The sequence below is a fragment of the Cervus elaphus genome, chromosome 25 (assembly GCF_910594005.1).
Source record: "Cervus elaphus chromosome 25, mCerEla1.1, whole genome shotgun sequence".
Taxonomy (NCBI): domain Eukaryota; kingdom Metazoa; phylum Chordata; class Mammalia; order Artiodactyla; family Cervidae; genus Cervus; species Cervus elaphus.
In genome coordinates, this window is record NC_057839.1 from 30918104 (window position 1) to 30938194 (window position 20091).

The 20091-nt window shown below is 37.1% G+C and overlaps 1 protein-coding gene across 4 annotated transcripts in view; it reads right to left on the reverse strand.

Annotated features, from left to right (window-relative positions):
• Nucleotides 1–20091, reverse strand: part of PARP8 (poly(ADP-ribose) polymerase family member 8) — a 187905-nt gene that overhangs the window by 37489 nt on the left and 130325 nt on the right. For all 4 annotated transcript variants that reach the window (XM_043887120.1, XM_043887119.1, XM_043887117.1 and 1 more), the window contains 5 exons: nt 18600–18666; nt 13885–14010; nt 12434–12998; nt 10899–10949; nt 10708–10803 (listed from right to left, as the gene is read on the reverse strand). In XM_043887120.1, the coding sequence (XP_043743055.1) occupies nt 10708–10803; nt 10899–10949; nt 12434–12998; nt 13885–14010; nt 18600–18666 (905 nt within the window). The remainder of the gene's footprint in view (nt 1–10707; nt 10804–10898; nt 10950–12433; nt 12999–13884; nt 14011–18599; nt 18667–20091) is intronic.

A 20091-nucleotide genomic window follows, 5' to 3' on the forward strand; every position in this document is an offset into this window, starting at 1 on the left:
AAGAAATAAGCATGACTCTGCTTACTTGCTACCTAACTCTTGAAAGACTGGTTTTGTTGCAAAGATTTCTTGACTTCAATAACCTCCTGAAGTCAACAGCACTGAAATATACACTCTGCAATTGCCTTGGAAGAGCTCTCATCTTTCAAATCTAATACAGTGTCATCTGTTTGATTTATCTCATCTCCTGAGTTACATCACATTAGGTAGCTGATGAAGCCTAACACGATGCAGCCCGTAGTGCCTGGCACAGCAGAGAGACATATTTGTTAGTGCTACTGCTCCCATGCTCACTGACTTCAGAGGATGACTTCGTCCACTGCTTAACTAGTGGGGAAGGACAGCCCCATACTGAGCACCCTGTATGCTCAGAATGGGCCCACGTGGTGGCTTTGTAGACAAAAAGCCAATCACACAAAGATTTCTGATTGACATTCCCTAAAGAAAAATTCCCCCCAAATAAATTGATGTATTTTCTTTGTCAGTCTTAAAAAGATTCTATTTCAGAAACATCAGGAAAAACTACCTATGGCAGGAAATTACTTGGACAAAGTTCTTCATCCAGACTCAAGCTATACACACTGCTGTACGCACTTGGATAAACTTAGAGCAGACTGTTCAATTTCTACTACGTTTACTTTAGCATTTAACTTAATCTTCTCCTATTTTTTTGTGTGTATCTTTGTGCATGTGCGGCTGCCCCTCAATTTCTCCCACTGACATTGGGTTGTTTCTTTTGCTCACTTTCTGGGAGCATGGTATGGTCTGAAATAAGAACAACCATTTTATTGCACACTTACTATAGTGTCAAACACTATATTGGTGTTTGAGTATAATGAAACTGTAAACAAAAAAGAATGCAGGGGAAGGTAAGCTTTGGAAAGCATTAAGGGGCCACAGGAATTACTTCATATTCCAGATACCCAAAGTTCACTGAAGAAGCAAACAGACACAGAAAGTGCTTTGTTTTTAATAATCCTATTGCCAAATAACCATACAGCTTTTTTTATGAATAAAATCCATCAATCCTAAAGATGAACATCATGATAAGGCTCAGTTAGTATATACAAGCAATGATCATTTATAAAATTTTGTATTTGAACTCTGGAAATTTTTTTTCAGTTTCTTTTAAATTAAAAAGAATTTATTGGAATATGCTGCTGCTGCTGCTAAGTCACTTCAGTCGTGTCCGACTCTGAGCGACTCCACAGACGGCAGCCCACCAGGCTCCCCCGTCCCTGGGATTCTCCAGGCAAGAACACAGTTGTGGGTTGCCATTTCCTTCTCCAATGCATGACAGTGAAAAGTGAAAGTGAAGTCGTTCAGTTGTGTCCGACTCTTAGCGACCCCATGGACTGCGGCCCACCAGGCTCCTCCATCTATGTGATTTTCCAGGCAAGAGTACTGGAGTGGGGTGCCATTGCGTTCTCTGTTATTGGAGTATAGCTGATTTATAATGTAAGTTTCAGGTATACAACAAAATGAATCAGTTACACATTTACATATGTTTTAGATTCTTTGCCCACATAGGCCGTTACAGAGTACTGAGTAGCGCTCCCTGTGCTAGCCAGCAGGTTCTTACTAGTAGCTTTGTCTTCTACATCCACAACTCTACTTTTGTTTTATAAATAAGTACATTTATAAACTTTTAAAAAAGATTCATATATAAGCGATATCATATGATATTTGTCTTCCTATGTCTGACTTCTTGAACCTTGGATAGTTAATTATATTTATTTTGTGATCATCCTAATATATATGTATGTATGTATATTCACACACATATTCAGGGAATAAAGTAGAAACTAATTTTTGGCATAAAATTGTTGCCTTATTAAACAGTATAAAGGAAAGTGAAATAAAATACTCTGCTAAACTAGACTGGAAGGTAATCATTTGAAATTTGAGTATTCTATCAGCATACTAGGTCCCCAATCCTAGGAATTAATGGGCCACCCTGACTTTGTCTCAAATGATTTTTTACCAATTTTGCCCAGACCTCCTAGTCTTTATCTTGAGTAACAAATGAGCAACAGTTCAGTCTTTTCTGAATGGTTTCTCCTGCATTGCTGTTTCATCTTCCTCCCAGACTTATTTCCATTCCAACCTCTAAATCTCCAAATCACATTGGAGATTGATTGATCCATTATTTTATCAACTGACCCATTATCAATTGACCCATTATTTTAAATTATAAATTTACAATCCTAATGGCTTAATTTCTTTATAAACACTCCTTTTCTTTCTTGAATTTTTTTCATTGAAAAATGGCCTTTCTTCCCATACCCAAATCTGCAAGGCTGATTTCTAAGAATAACCTATTACTGCAACTGTTTGAAGAAGGAAATCAGGTACAATAGAAAACTTGCTTTGTGGAGGTGGGCAAGAAATGATATTACCATTCTGAAAAATCCGGAGTAGAACTACACATTACATTCTTATAAAAATAATTTTATCTTTATTTTTAAAATAGTAATGATAGAGGTAGTAATGTTGCAATTAATTTATGTACCATAGTATTATGGGTTCCCAGGTGACTCAGCAGTAAAGAATCCACCTGCCAATGCAGGAGACACAGATTCAATGCCTGGATCAGGAAGATTCCCTAGAGAAAGAAATGTCAGCCCGCTCCAGTACTTTTGCCTGGGAAATCCCACGGATAGAGGAGCCTCGTGGGCTACAGCTCATGGGGTCACAAAAAGAGTTAAACACAACTTAGAGACTAACCACCACCACCAGCACTAAATAAATGCCAGTGGATTTTAAAATAACAATGTTACATCCATCAATCATTTTACTAGAGCATTCAACAGAATATTAAAGATATAAATAAGCTTAATTTTCAGATAATTATTTGCCAACCTAGTTTTTGTAGATAACTGTTTACCCACATTTTATATGAGAGGAGTTCAAAATGTCAACACAAGATGGCGTACTAAAAGAAAGTTCTCAAATCACAAGTAATCAAGACGAGATGTCTCAGAGAAAGGACATCCTATTCCAGGAAAGCAAGTGATTCATTCCTCCTTAATAAAATACACAGTTATATTGCAGTTAGCATTCTCCCACCTTGAGCAGACTGCCAGCCAGTGCCCTGCTCCCAAGAAAATCCACTATCACTATACTGTTTGCACAGAAAACTCCAGCCTCAATTCTAACTAAAACATACTTATGGAATAGCTACTGCTGGATAAGCAAAGCTGTATGTATTATTAGGCATGACTTAATAAAGTATACATGCCTAGATATCACCCAAAATGTACATTATTTACTAATTCAAGGTTCCAAGAAATCTATTAGCTTCAATTTATAAAATATTACCTATTCTTACTGTTATCCTATTATATTGCCTTCAAATAATTAGTCCCTATAACTTAAACTGTAAAACCATGGCAAGTCCCTCCTGCCATTACACATAATATACATTATGTGTATATTATGTATACACATATACATTACACAGATACATAATATACATTATGTATCCGCAATATAACATTACATTATGCACTATTTAAAAACATGGGGAACTTTATATGTCCCTAAATTAAGATTCATTTTAGAAATTTTTAAGATAAAATGAATACATTTTTAATTTTACTTGAATCAAAACAATTTAAATGTTAGCAGTAAAAACATGACTTAAAAAATGATTTTAAGCCCTAAAGAATATTTTAGAACCTAACTGCATTTTAGAAATTTTGTGTTTTCAATGAATTTAAATTACTTCCTACTGAAAACAGAAATAACACAACTCAAGAATCCAGCTATGTATTTATATATAGCACAGTGTAGGTGAGTGGTTTTCAAACCCTTTTTTGCTGTGATCGTGTTTTTCAAACAAAATATTTCATGTAAGCCCAATATATAAAACAGATGAACATGGATGTTGTTCCAGCTGGAGCTTATGTGCACAGTTCAGTTTTCCCAGCTACAAAACAGGCATAAAATCAGATGTAGTTCACCAGGTTGACAAAAGGACAGAGAGAGAAGAATCAAGTGAGATAAAAATTACAAAACCTTGAGGTATAGAGAGCTGTTGAAATATTAACACTATTAGGTAAGCTGGATAGTGTGTGAAAGTTGCTCAGTCGTGTCCAACTCTTTGTGACCTGATGGACTGTAGCCTGCCAGGCTCCTCTGTCCTTGGGCATTCTCCAAGCAAGAATACTGGAGGACTGGAGTGGGTTGCCATGCCCTCCTCCAGGGATCTTCCTGACTCAGGGATTGAACTCATGTCCCTCACATCTCCTGCCTTGGCAGGCAGTTTCTTTGCCACTAGAGCCAGCTGGGAAGCCCTGTCTCTTCTACTTATGTTAACTCAATCTATATATAGATATATGTGCTTAATAAGAATTTTCATTGAAGCATATCATGACGTGGTACTTTTATTTTCATACTGGTAGTTTATCAAAATTCTTAATTTGTTTCTAAAGCATTTCTTGCTAAAATAGAAATAAGCAATGTAAATACAACTTCATAATTTTAAAAAAATACAACTTCATAATTTAAAAACTAGTGTTTTTTAAATTATGAAGTTGTATTTACACATGAGAATAATTAAGAGTATTGACTAGAAACACAAAACCTAAAAGCCTTTAATTTTCTGTATTTCCAGTTTTATAGACAGTACTTTGGGTTCTTTCAATGGTTTGGAAGAAAGACACATTTGGAGCAAAGCAAGATTTACTGTAGATTAGGAAAGACAGGAATCCCACAGAGATCAAGACAGATCCATAATGAAATAGGATCAGGCCTGGGTAGGCCTCAATATACATGCTGACATCCCTACTGTCTCATAAAACTAAAGCTGTTGTTTGATTATTAAAACCAATTCCTGCTCAATTTGGATGTAAAAATTTTTATATTTTAACTAAAAGTTTTTTGGCATAATTATTTAGTTTGACCTGTTATTTCAAAACTTGCAACGTTAACTTCTGTGAAATGGATTTGGGGGGAGAAAATTGCTATGCTTCTTCATCCATTCTCTAAATATTAAGGTATGAAGGTCACCTAGATACAAGAAGACCTACCTGTTTTCCTCTTAGGTAAAATGGGACATATCCAGGTTCACCCACATATTATTTCTCAAGATGGGTCTTGGGAGTGCCTTAAGCTATGACCAAACTATAGCTGAGTATTGTTAACTTCACTCTGAAAACAAGAACCTTAGTTACAAACATTTGTCTAAGGTCCACAGCAAAACTGGGTACAAAAATTATTAGATTCATGGGTTTCTTTAACTTGACTTTAGTGGGATGGAGCATTATTCTCAAGAGGTGACAGGAGAATCTCAGGCCTAATATCACAAAGCAAGTAATGTGGGACATTTCCACAGGGCAGGAGAAGAAAACAAGATCATAATTCTTCTATCACATGCTGATGTGGGAAACAAGAAAGTCTGTTAACCAGGGACAGAGAGAACAAACACCCGCCGTCACTGACAAAGTTCCAACTTTGTAGGGATACGAAGCCACACGACCACGTGAGTGGTTTTCTCCAACAGGATTCAGCAGCTCACATACAGGGTTCAAAGAAGACAAACACCTGCATTGATCCAAGAATGGGGTTTAAGGTGAGTATAACAAAAAGACGAGGGCACTAGGAATTTACAGGCTGATAAAAACAGTGGTGATTCTGGCAGTAAATCCGCCTTTTCCTCTTTTGCAAACACACTTGATGAAGTCCAAAATCAACATTCTAAAGCATCACCAAAACAGTCTACTGCATTAACACTCTAGTTGATTCCAAAATGTAGAAACTAGTAATTTGGTTTTGGTTTGGTTTTCTGATGGGATTGCAGACTGTACTGCCAAACTGAAATTCTGGGACTCTGAACAACCCTCCTGATAATGTGAGTTTTATGCAGATCTAAAATATCACATGTCAGAACCCACCTGAGGGTGATATTTATAATCTTTGTAAACAAAAGAGAAAATCAGAGCCTTGTGGTATTTCTAAATAAGTAGTTTAGTTCCTCATGTTGCAAAAGTGTGACAAGCTTGCCTAGACCTCTGAGGAAAGTGACAGAACAGGAAATTAGTGACTAAAATTTTAGGACATTTGGGAAATAGGAGTAAATGGAGACTTATGTCATTTAAATAACAATCAGGCTTGAAGAAAAGAGAAAAAAGTGAGAAACAGTTTGAATTTTGACAGAGAAATCTAACAAATGTAACAAACATGAGGCAGAAAATCTATGGAAACAATTCTATCTAACCATTTAATCACCCATGGAGCTATCACGTCTCCTTTTTATAGCTTGGGGATTTACTGCAGTTTTTAATGTGTTACCTGGACTGAGAATTAGTGATCAATGAGTCCATTTATTGATTACTATCCACAGGAAATTATATTTGTAAAAATTGTTATACCTTATTGAAATGAATCACCATACATTATTGAAATTATAGCAAAATACACTGCAATGGGAATATAAGAAAGAAGAAATGAATATGTCTGATTTAAGTAAAATACCTGTTCAATACAACAAGGAGGTATTCTGTTTACTTTTCTTCCTTTAAATATGAGATGTTTCTCTACTGTCATTTCTTGATCTGATTTCATATGTCACTTATCTTACTACTTAAGAAAGTAAGGTTTCTGATTTCCTTAGATATTAGCCTGAATTACAGCAACATAAAACCACTTGATAAACTATATTTATTTAAAAATGTCGTCTTCACTCTTATTTACAAAAGCATTTCCATTTCTAGAAATAGACAGCATGCTTAACTGGCGCAGAAAGACAGAGATAAAGTAAAAGAGAACTTGGAGCAAGGCACAGAGAATACTAATATCAACTATGATCTTTCTATCACCTATTATTGGGATGAACTGCCAGTAAGGAAACTGGGAAGAGCAAACTCCCAACACCAAGTGTAGTCAATTTCCAGGACATAAAAGTAGTCAGTTTAAGTATGTAAGTCAAGAGCAGCATTATGATTCAGAACCATGGCCTTGGTGCCATTCTGCCAGGATTCAAATCCTGTCCCTACCAATTACTAGCATTGTGACATTAAAAAAATTACTGTTTTCCTCATCTATCAAGCAGGGGTAGTAATAACCATCCTCATAGGGTTATTATAAGGATTAAATGAGATAATCCATGTAGAGAAAGTTGCTCAGTCATGTCCGACTCTTTGCGACTCCATGGACTGTACAGTATATGGAATTCTCCAGGCCAGAACACTGCAGTGGGTAGCCTTTCCCTTCTCCAGGGGATGTTCCCAACCCAGGGATGGAACCCAGGTCTCCCGCATTGCAAGCAGATTCTTTACCAGCTGAGCCACAAGGGAAGCCCAGCCACCAGGAAGATCCATGTAAAGCACTTCAAAAACATGATTACAAAAAAAAACACCCAAAAAGCTTATCCTATTAATAACATGACTATTATATTCTGCAATGAAAATATTATTGCCATGGATTAAGAAATAAATCAAGGTCCACAGATGCACAATGACAAACAAAATAAAGATGAGCCTCCTTAATGGGATAAATGAACATGATAAAATGATTCTTTCTCCTTTCATCATAGCTATACATTTCTGTGTATCGAATAAAAATAACAATCTTGTACAAATCTTTACTAAAATAAATGCTGAGTCAGTTAATTTGGTTTCCGAATAGAAATGTGTCTCTTTGAGAGGAATAACTGTTAAAAATAGCATATGAGGGGCAAAAAAACTTTTTTATATGTTTTCCAAAAACAATAAAATGAAACAAATATATCATAAAACCTGACAGACAACTATGCTCATTAATGGCTGTTATATACGTTTTTATAACATAAATCTTGAAAGACAAAAGTGTTCTAATAAAATTAGCTGTTTTCAGGCTTTATAATTTATCTTTTCAAACACATAGGATAAATTTCTCTTAAAAAGTGCAACAGACTCTAGCATGGTGCCTTATGCTCATCAAGCGTTTAATAAATGTTTGTGATGCAGTTTTGAAATCGGACAGAATCAGCTTCAAAGTTCAGCTTCCAGTCACATAGCTGGGGAGGATAGTAACGAAACTGCCTACCCTCTTTGAATCTTAATCTCCTTAGTTGCACCATGGGCATAAAAATACCTATACCACAGAGTTCTGTGAAAATCAAATAAGGAAGCAATATGCAAAATACCTGGGGCTTCCCAGGTGGCTCGGTGGTAAACAGTCTGCCTGTCAATACAGGAGAGGCAGGTTCAACCCCTGGGTCAAGAAGATCCCCTGGAAAAGGGAACGGCAACCCACTCCGGAATACTTGCCTGGACAATCCCATGGATAAAGGAGTCTGGTGGGCTACAGTCCATGGGGTCAGAAAGAGTTGGACGTGACTGAGCATACACTCAAGCATACAAAATATCTACCCAGAGTATCTGGCAACTGGTGCATAAATCATTTGCAAACAGATATCATTTTAGTATTTCCTGTCTAATCTGGATACCTTCTATTATTTCTTTCTTCTTAATTGCCTGGCTAGAACCTCTAGTAAAATGTTGATTAGAAGAGGCAGAAAATTCACACTTCAGATTAGAAAACTCACACTTCTTGATTTAAAACTTACTACAAAGCTACAGTAATTCAGATAGTATAGTACAAGTATAAGAACTGACATACAATCAGTGGAATAAAATCAAGAGTCCAAACTCACACATCTATGGTTAAAGTCATTTTCCCCAAGGGAGACAATATTATTTAATGAGGCCAGAATAGTCTTTTCAACAAATGGTGCACAGACAATTAGATATCCACATGCAAGAGAAGGAATCTGAACTTCAACTTCATACCATAAACAACAATTAACTCAATGTCTTACATGTAAGATACAAACTATAAAACTCTTAGAAGGAAATATAGGTATACATCTTTGTTACCTTGGATTAGGCAATGCCTCAATAGATAAATTTGGATTCGACTAACATTAAAAATTTTGTGTGTCACAGGACACCGTCAAGAAAAAGAAAACCCATGAAACAGGAGAAAATACCTGCAAATCATATCTCTGATAATGATCTAGTATTCAGAATATATAAGGAACTCTTGAAGTGAAGTGAAAGTCGTTCAGTCGTCTCTGACTCTGCGATTCATGGACTATACAGTCCATGGAATTCTCCAGGCCAGAATACTAGAGTGGGTAGCTGTTCCCTTCTCCAGGGGATCTTCCCAACCCAGGGATCTAACCCAGGTCTCCCGCATTGCAGGTGGATTCTTTACCAGCTAAGCCACAAGGGAAGCCACAAAGAATTCTTAGAACTCACTAAAGAAAACAAAGAATCCAATTAAAAAATGGGCAATGGATTTAAAGAGATATTTCTCCAACGAGGACATACAAATGGCCAATAAGCACATAAAGAGAAGCTCAAATCATTAGTCATTAGCAAAGGACAAAGCAAACCATTACGAGCTACAACTCCACAATTCCTAGGATGGCTATAGTTGGAGGAAAAAAGAGGTGAATAGCAAGTGTTGGTGAGGATGTGGAGAAACTTGAACCCCATCATACACTGCTGTTAGAAATCTAAAGCGGCACAACCACTGTCAAGAAATAGTTTGCCAGTTCCTGAAACAGTTAAACAGAGCTAACACAAGTCTCCAGCAATTCCATCCACTGATGAATGGATAAACAAAAGTCACATAGCTGTATAATGGAGTATTACTCCACCATAAAAAGGAATAAATTATGAGACACACTACATATATGAAACTCAAAAACATTTTACTACTAAGTGAAAAAAAAAGGCCACGTAATGTATAATTTAATGTGCATTCATATGAAATGTCTAAAATAGGCAAACTCATAGAGACAGAAAATATATCAGTGGTTGCCAGAGGACGAGGGGAAGGGAAGATTGGGAGTGATTACTAACATTTACGGGGGTTCTTTTTTGGGGTAATAGATTCTGGAATTATGGACAGTCGTCATAGCTGCACAAAATTGAGAATATAATTTTTAAAAAGACCATTGAACTGTACACATTAAAAAAGTGAATTGTATCTTTATACAAATTTTATCTCAATAAAAAAACTGCAAAAAAATTTTAATTGGATAATTTTCCCCCAAAATACCATTTACACATTGATTCTTATTTCCATACGTCCTTAATAATGCCACAATGTGTGAGTAGGCATTTTTTTGAAATCTTTCCTCTAATTCTGATTCTATTATATATACCTTTTCTAATTGGAATAAGGACTACCCATTTCTCTCTATATTAAATATCTTATTCTTTTTCTTCTTCTTCTTTTTTTTTTTTTTTGCCACACTGCATGGCTTGTGGGGCCTTAGTTCCTCAACCAGGGATTGAACCCAGGCCCTTGGCAGTAAAAGCATGGAGTCCTAACCACTGGACCACCAGGAATTCCTCCAACATTAAGTATTGTAGATTGTGTGGTTTTGAAAAAAAAACAGTGTTTACAAGTTTACATATATATACATATCAATATGGATGGACACAGAGATATATAAAGACAGACAAACAGCAAGGTGATAGGTGCATGTAAGAAATACAGTTAAGAAATATTTTCCTAAAGTGAAACTGTTTGTTGATCTTTCACAGAGTCCTTCAGAAATAGTGACACATTTGTCAAAACTATACAACTTTGTGTATTAAATAATTGACTCAATAGAGAGCATTTACTGTAAATGCAATTATTTACTTGTCTATATCCTAACCCTCTTCATTTCTGTTCTAAACCAACATTCCACCAGTGAGAACTTACCCTAAGCATGGGGCCATTCTGGAACACATGTGGTTCATCACAGACCACACAGTACTCATTCAACACAGGGATCCGCTGTTCAGCAAACTCAATTGTCTGAATAAGACAATAAAGAGAAAGAATTAAGTCAAGTTCAAGAAGGATTTGAAAACCCACTAAAGGCTAAACTATTTCAGAGGCTCGGCTCATACCTGCACTAGGAAGCCACGGTCTCGTATTGGAATGCATTTGGCACCATTTGACTATAAGAAGCAAAGTAAAAAGAAAATGTTTTTTAATTAGGAAAAATATATAAATTATAGTGTTTTACTCTTGCAACAATGAATGCAGATGTGATTTTCTAAGATTACCAGTGAATCAAATCACTGATTATGACACTAAGATTTCAGAATTTATTATAATGCTCTTTCCTCCATTATTATTGCAATCTTTTGTTTAAACTAAATGAATTGCATTCTTAATTTCTGATCTTCTGGTAAAAATGACTGGCATCTCTAAATGATCACAAAAACTTGCAAAAAGAGCATCACTGAATGCTCCCACTTCCTCATTTAGACTGTTCAATCTCATTTTACAACTAGATAGAACTATTCCTCCAAGGATGTTTGAGAGAGGTACAATTCCTCCAAGCTGCTGAAAGGGGTAGAATACTAAACTACCGTATTATGCTCAACATAATATGGTAGGATGTATTATGGGAAGACACTAAGACTTTTTTTTTCACAGAATATCTAAAATTATCTTTCTTGAGTGAAACTAACTATGGGACTCTTTCTACTATGTAACTCTGACAAAGTTAATTTTCTGTATGTCTTTGATAGTTTTGAGAAGATACGGGCTTTGGGGATGTCTACCTAAAACTACCAACATAGCCAAATATATTTTCTTCACACAAAATTTCACAGTATAGTTTACAATGTAATTTCAGAAACATAGCTATACAAGAGCACCACAACACACACACACACACACACATTTACTAAAAGCAAAGAAAACTTTTGGTCAATTATTTTATGTAATTATAAATAAGATAGGTCTGCTTCTTTATCTGAAGCTGGCTATAATGCTAATCACTCTAGAGGCAAACTTTGTGTAAATCTGACTCCCAGTAAATACCACCCAAAGTACTTAAGTTTTAATACAGTCTCCCGCCAGCCCCATCTTCACCACAAAACAGGTTCAGGATAAAGCAATTTCAGTTTTATAAAGCAGACACTGAGAGCCGCTTGAAGTGACGCTCTGGGATACAGCGATTAACTATTACTCCTCTCTACAAGTTCACAGGCAAAGCTTTCCGCTTATGTACAACAGGAAGGACACCACTCTTAATCTTTAGACAAACTCTGACTTCTACTACTTATGTGAGAAAACTAGAGATTAGATAAACCTGCTTAACTAAACATTAAAAATGCCATGCTTGCTTTGTGAATTCAATGGGCTTCCTTCTATTTTTAGGAGCATTCATTCCCATGACAGGAATCTGGACTAAACCTCACATCCACAGGAACGTTTATTTTTCCAGAATCAAAACGAACATTCCAGTATTAGCTGCAAATGTCTGGTATGCAAAGGAATATTTAAAAGAAATAAAGAAATAGTAAATCTTCAAAACCCAAAACAAAACTGTGCGTCTTTGACCAGACCTTTGCAAAACAAACACACTCACAAAACCCTCTCCTGCCCCTTGGCTAACATCTAAGAGCTCAAGATGAAAATATGTACGCACAGCAGGCTGGGAAGATGAAGATGACGATGGTGTTAAGATACCAATGAGCCCTGAGGTAAGAGAGAGCCTCCGGCCCTCTGCGTTGGGTTCCTTGAAAAGCTCCGTTTTGGATGACTTGGGGGCACTGGTGTAAGACTTGCTGAGCAACTTGTGATTCTTGAGTCCGTATAATTCCTCCATTCTGAGGTTACTGGAGTAAGACCTGCTTAAGAGTTTGTGAGGCTTCAGGCTGGCGTTGTGCTCACAGCGCGGGTCTCCGGAACAAGAGCGGGTCAAGAGTTTGTGCGACTTGAGAGCGAGGCAGTCCTCCTGCTTGACGGCGGCGGGGCAGGGGCGGGTCAAGAGTTTGTGCGACTTAATGGTGGTCACGGCCTGCTCAGCCCGGGGGTCGCTGGACAGCGAGCGACCGAAGGTCCTGTGTGGCTTCGGCGCGCACACGTCCTCCGTCTTGACGGTGCTGGAACAAGTCCTCCGCAGTAGCTTGTGTGTCTTGGAGATGCCGTCCTGCTCCGATTTCAGTTTGGATTTGCTTTTTCCACAACCAGGGGGAGGATAACTTGGCGACCTTCGAAATCGAATAGTTAACACAGGGCAAATCGTGAGTGTAACAGACCGTGAATACCTGTCGGGCTCCATCAACTCAACTCGGCTACAAATACCATCTCTTTTAAACCCAGCCTATCCAGTGAAAACTGAAACCAGAAGTATGTACAGAAAGACCACAGGGACTGAATTCTACGTTTCCTGGAAAGCAAAAAAAAAAGGATTGATTGTCCAGTTTTTTTTTTCCCCTCCTACCTATTCTAGAGCCCTATAAAGCTGTGGTCCCTAACCTTTTTCATATCAGGAACGGTTTCCTGGAAGAACATTTTTTCGTGGACCTGGGACTGTGGTGGTTTCAGGATGGTTCAAGTGAGTTACATTTATTGTGCAGTTTATTTCTATTTTGTGGCAATCTCAGGATATTCCACCTTGACTTTAGGCCTAGGGTTTTCAATCCTCTGAGAATCTTAATGTCACCAATGATCTGACAGGAGGTGGAGCTCAGGCGGTAATGCCAGTGATGGGGAGCAACTGTAAATACATATGAAGCTTTGCTTTCTAGCCTGCAGCTCACCTCCTGCTGTGTGGCCTGGTTCCGAAGAGGTCATGGACCATTTGAGGACCCCTGCTATACAAAGGACTAATTTTGGTAGGGAAACTCTATGGAATTAGAAACCAAAAGAAATGTAATTTCAGTAAATTTAACCAATGTAAAAATACAAACTCAAAACACAGAAATGAGTAGCTATGTTTTTTGATGGAATGGATGTAACTTGGTTTGTTCTTTAAAGTCATAAAGAAAATAAACAGATGCCAAGACTGTAGAAGGAATGCTCTGAACTAAATAACCATGGAAGATCACAAGTGCAGCCTTTAAGTAAGATGAGGGAAAGATGTCTATTACCTACCTGCGCAAGGTTGTAAATAAATGCAGGGGAGACTTGACTTTCTTCTCTGACAGCTTCTTATTGTGCAGGCAATTGGATTTTTCTTTGCTCTGCTTCCACTGCTGTGTAACAAATGTCTGCATGATTCTGTCAAACCAAAGGTAAGTGTGTTGTCACAGTTCCAAGGTAATTTACTATCAGATTTCTGTACAGGTTATGGAGAGAATGCATTTATCAAAGGAAAATAAATGCATGGTGATTAGAGAGAATTTAATTTTGAACCATACAAGATGATTTCATGTGTGGTAAAGCATCCTATAGAAAATCTAATGATTTTACTGTGTTGCAATTATTAATTAATTACTGTGACATAATTAAAATATAATTGATTAATTGCTAAAAGGTAAAAGAATAAGGATATAAAGAGATTTATAAGGACACCCTATAGGATCAACACCTTTAGCTTTGGTGGCAAAAGAAAAGTCTGAAATATTTTGTTGGTGCCAACCACAGGTTTAAAAATGATTTTCGTTGGTAATTATGATTAAGATACAACTAAACTTTTTCTTTTTATTTGATTTGTTTATGTAGTTTTCTTCCTGGAAAGGAAACCAAAATGAAACTAAAAAATCCTAAGCAAAAATAAGCTGTGCAAAACTAACTCTATGGAGAATAAGCAGATCAGCAAATTTTATGTTCAGCATAGCCCCATTCACTTGAAAATATGCTGTTTTTTTTTTCTTTTAATGATGAGACTCTAAGAATTTTCAGTTCCTATCATAAGGCAGGAATTTGGTAACTTCTGACCTCAATATTTTCTAAATCAAGATCATGGCATCACTGTTTTCCGGTAAAAAATTCCTGAATGTCAACTGCAGATTTAAGACATGGCCTTATTTTCTGAGATGGGTCCCAGGCTATGACAGTTTCTCTGGATCCCATCTCTCCAGTGGCACTGGAGAGGGTCCCTTAGCTGATATTGAAGTAGAGAAGAAATTTTACAATTAAACATTGTGTACAACAGATTAAACATTTTCATTTTCTTTTCAAAGTCAATTCAGCACCGCCTGCTTTTCCTGCTGTTTTCAGTTATTTCTAACACATTGCTTTTGGACCAGGAAAATGGTACCAGTATCTCCCACTGACAATATGCCAGGGTGTAAAGGAGGAACTTTATTTACAAATCTTTTTTCCTCCTGCTACACATTTCATAAGTAAGGTAAAGACATGAAAATTTGTCCAAGTTTACCTGGATAGTAAGTGGCAGGGCTGTAATACCTATGTAATCCAATGGATACATCTACGGATGAATCTATGTTAACATGTTATTCAAAAGGGGCAGGTGTGTCTCTTAATACTAGGCTGATTATTCATTTACCAAATTAACTCAGATTGCCAGAAACTACATCACTCAGACTTACTACCCCAACTTTGTCAGCTAGCTTAGATTGAATTCAGAGGAAATCTGGAATTATTGGGGGGGTGTTTATAGCTGTAGAGGTAGTGAGGAAGAAGGGGGTAAAACTGCAGTCACAGTCAATGATGCATGATTTCAAATTTGCAGTAAATCCCTCCCAGAGATCAGAACAGGAAACCAAGGTTTTATTTCCCACTTAATTTTTGAAGATATTTTTCTCCCAAGATTTTAGCAAAATTTAAATGTAACAGAACATCAGGGTCATCATTTTCCCCTGTACCTAACCTCGAATCCCCAGTGACACCGTACCAGGCAGATTCGGATTCTTTCCTCCTATGAAAAATTGCCATTCCTGTGTACCATTCCTTAAGAAACCTAGCAAGTGCTTCTCTGATTCTCGACAGACTAACCGAACAAACAAATTAACAAAACACAAGTCAAAGAGCTAAAATTGTTCCCACTTTCATGTAACATTTGCATTCTAAAGTGTGACTTCAATATCCAAAACTAGTAATTCTTAAACTTGGACACCCAAATCCCTACCTGTTCTTGGATTTGAAAGGGAGGAGTTAACTATCTCTGTAAGAAATTCAATATGGTGTTTCATTTAAATGGTAATCTGAAATATACATATGAGTACATTTGGTATAATGGACACTCCCTTAAAATAGAGATTTCGGTGCTCACACTGGTCTTTGAATGCTGGCACTAAGAAGAACTACTACAATTGCCATTGGCTGATGATAAAAGAAGGGAAAAAGACCTCAAGGTAAATTATACATTCACATCAAGTGAAGACCAGATGATGTCACAGTCAGCTATTTGAACAAAGTCTCCAGGGTAGTTCAGATAGAGAAATGGGAGTATACATGGGCAATGTGATGATTTTCTACATGGTGATTTCAAAAGAAGTGTGCACCACCACTGTAACCAGTACTGTGTTCAAACTGTGGTGGTGAAACAGCTGCAGCGAAATGACATCATCCATCAAGTTAAATTCCTGTATTAATTTGAAAAAGCGAGTTTTTATTTCAATTTGCACATCAGTTATAAATTGAATATTGGTTTATAAATTTGAACTCAACATGTGAATAATTTATACTATGCTTTATTTGCATGTACTTAAGGCACTGCTGGAGATTCACAATATACGTTTCCTTTTAAAAAGTAGCTTAAGTTTGATTAATGCCAATTGAACATAAAGAGTTTAAGATTATTTCCATAGTCTGTGATATGCTTAGCCTTTGACTAATAGATGGCCTACTCAAGACTGATCACTATATTACATGTTTGGAGTCAGTTATTTTTTCCTCCAGGCTCTTTTAATGACTTCACGTTTTCCCCAATATCTATTCAATGCTGAAAATATATTCCAAGCCTTATTAAGGCAAGGGAGTATCTAGGATTGTATGAGAGACAGATTAGTGGGTGAATCAAAAATACTGATGTGGAATCAAATCCTGGCTCTACCACTCTCTCAGTGTGTGAGCTTAAAGCAAGTTGCGCCTGGGCTTCATCATCTAGGAAACATGGAGGGTATAGTACCTGCTTGATAGGGTTGTTATGAAGATTAAGGGTGGTGATGTACATCATTATTCAAAGTACTTAACAAAAACGCAGCACTGCATGAACTGCTGCAGCTACTGCTGTGGTTTAGAGTCTGTCTTATTGCCAGAAACACAAAAGATGAAGAATCACAGCAAAATTTAATGGGCGTTTCTTATTTCCTGGGCAATAACAAAAGGCCTAGATTCTAAATCTGCCTTCCTAACTTGCTGTATGTTTCTGGGAAAATAACCTCTTTATATTTCAATTCCCTCTTATGACTTATTCTGAGAATGAGATCAGGTTTTGAATTTTATTATATATTATATTAGATGAGAGGATCACAGGCAAACCCAGTTATTTAAAATTAAGGAAAGAAACCAAATTAGACTAAAACTGATGAAAAAAAAGTTCCAGTTCATATACCAAACTGTCCACATAACTAAAATCTATACATAAAAGTAAATAACTTTTTTGAAAGGCTATTTCCTGGTGGATCAGTTGGTAAAGAATCTGCCTGCCAAGAAGGAGACCACCTGCAACGTAGACGACCTGTGTTTGATCCCTGGGTCAGGAAGATCCCCTGGAGTGGGAAATGGCAACCCACTCCAGAAACCCCATGGACAGACGAGCCTGGCAGGCTCTAGTCTGTAGAGTCACAAGAGTTGGACATGCCTCAGCAACTAAACATATTCTATAATGTGATTAAACAGTGAATATAGAATACAGATTTCCTTAATTTCTCAGGGTTGGGGATTACACACATCATTACTTTTTCTGAGCCCAAATGATGTACTCAAATGCCAGTACGGGTAGGAAGCTATTTCTACACTTCTGTACTTGTATGTTTCTTATCTGGTTTGGACCAATGTCATTTCACTCTCCCAAAATATTTCTTAAGTGGCTTACAAAATAACATAAAGTAGAACGCTGGACTTTGGGTGATAATCATAGTCAATACAGATTCACCAGTTGTAACAAATGTGCCACTTGGTAGGAGATGTTGATAATAGGGAAGCTATGTATGTGTGAAGGCAGGAGGCAATCTCAGTACCTTCCTCTCAATTTTGCTGTGAACCTAAAACCGATCTAAAAAGTAAAGTCATTAAATTAAAAATAAATTTTAAAACGAAGGAGAAAATTGGTGAAGGAAAATAAAATCATGGTGGGGGGGGGGGGGGGGGAAGATGTGGCAAGGGAAGGTGGTACATAACTTGAATGGCTTAACAGAGAAGGCAGGCTCCATGCTTCGCTCCAAGACCTGTAAGATACTGGCTTGAAAAACAAAGTTCAATCGAAAAAACAAAGCCAATTAAGCTGGAAAAACATACCTAATTCAATATAGAAAACTGAGGAAATTTCTCTTCAGAGTCCTTAAAAAGAAAACACTACATAATACAAAGTGCTAAACATAAGTTGTAAATTGAATTTTATTTCAAAGATGTGGAATTCTAAACATTAAGAGTTTATTTTCTGATTTTCACATGCCTACCTTCTTAGGTGGAAGGCAGGCTGTTGCAGGGATGAGAAAGAATCCTGGCTGGGGGGCGGGGGTGGGGGGTAGGGGGCGGGGCTGGTGGAATCTGGCCCAGTTCTAAAAGTGTGCTGCGCCAGCTAAATTATTGATGTGCCTCCAAGCATCAGGATGAATTCCTCTCCCGAGGCATTTACTTCAAAAAGCTGTGCTGAATAAAAATGGGGTGGGGGTGGCAAGCAAAATGAGAACTCAGTTCTCTTTAATAGAAATTTGCTTTTCACTCATTGGAAAACTTACTTTTTCAGCTGATGTCCCAGGCCAAATCTCTCTTTTGTGGAAATCTGAAAGACATCAACAGTGGGCACTGCAAAGGAAAAACAAAAAAACAGTCTAAATATTGAGTTGAAACTCAACTATCAGCCAGGAAAAAGACTGAAAAGTAATATATATATATTACTATGTGTACGTAATATGTATATACACATACATACACATTGTAAAGTAGTCTACACACAATGCTACACGTGGTTACTTATGCTTTATATAGAGATTCTGGAGATCATTCTAGGCTGCTATTGTTGTTGTTGAGTCACTAAGTTGTGTCCAACTCTTTGCGACCCAATGGAATGCAGCACTCCAGGCTTCCCTGTCTGTCACTAGCTCTCAGAGTTTGCCCAGATTCACGTCCATTGAGTCATTAATGCTATCTCATTAATGCTAACCATCTCTCCTCTGCCACTTTTTTGTCTTCTGTCTTCTTATGCTTTCAGTCTTTCTCATTATCAGGGTCTTTTCCCATGACTCAGCTCTTTGCATCAAGTGGCCAAAGTATTGGAGCTCCAGCTTTAGCATCAGTCCTTCTAATGAATATTCAGGTTTGATTTCCTTTAGGATTGATTGGCTTGATCTCCTTGCTGTCCAAGGGACTCTCAAGAATCTTCTCCAGCACCACAATTCAAAAGCATCAATTCTTCAGTGCTCAACCTTCTTTATGAACCAACTCACACATCGGTACATGACTACTGGAAAAACCATAGCTTTGACTACATGGACCTTTGTGGACAAAATGATGTCCTTGCTTCTTAATACACTGTGAGATTTGTCACAGCTTTCCTTCCATGTTATATACTAATGTATAAATATATGTATATGTAAGTGTACAATATGTATAATAATGATGATTTTCAAAAATATATATTAAGTGTAAATAGCAATGTGTATTACAGTTTGCACTCTATTCTTTAGGTGTAAGAGAGACATGTTTGTATACACATAGATCCTTTTTTAAGAATAAAACAATGGAGAATGACAGTAAGGCATAGGGAAATTCACTTTTCACTGCACACCATCTTGTGTGCTTAATGTTTTTATCAGATATGTGCATTTCTGTAAGCTAGTAACTATGCTGCTTATGAAACTGACAACCACCAAAAGAGTCACTCACCATTCATTATTCACTGGTTTAAAGGGTATTTATTATGTTCCTTCTGTGCCAGCCACTATAGATAGAGCTGCAAAACATACAAACACAAACACCCCTGCCCTTATAAGCCTTAGTAAACAGGGGGAGATGGATAGAAAGCAGATAAGAAAACAGGTAAAATGTCACAGAGTGATAAAGGCTCTGGATAAAAATAAAGAAGGAAAAAAAAATAAAGAAGGAAAACGGGGGAGGGGGCTAAAGGTTAGGTGGGCATAAAAAGACTTCAACATTAGATAATACGGCAGAAAGAAAACGGTCCTGGCCAGAGGAAACACTGCCCCTAAGGAAGAAATGTGCTTCACCACT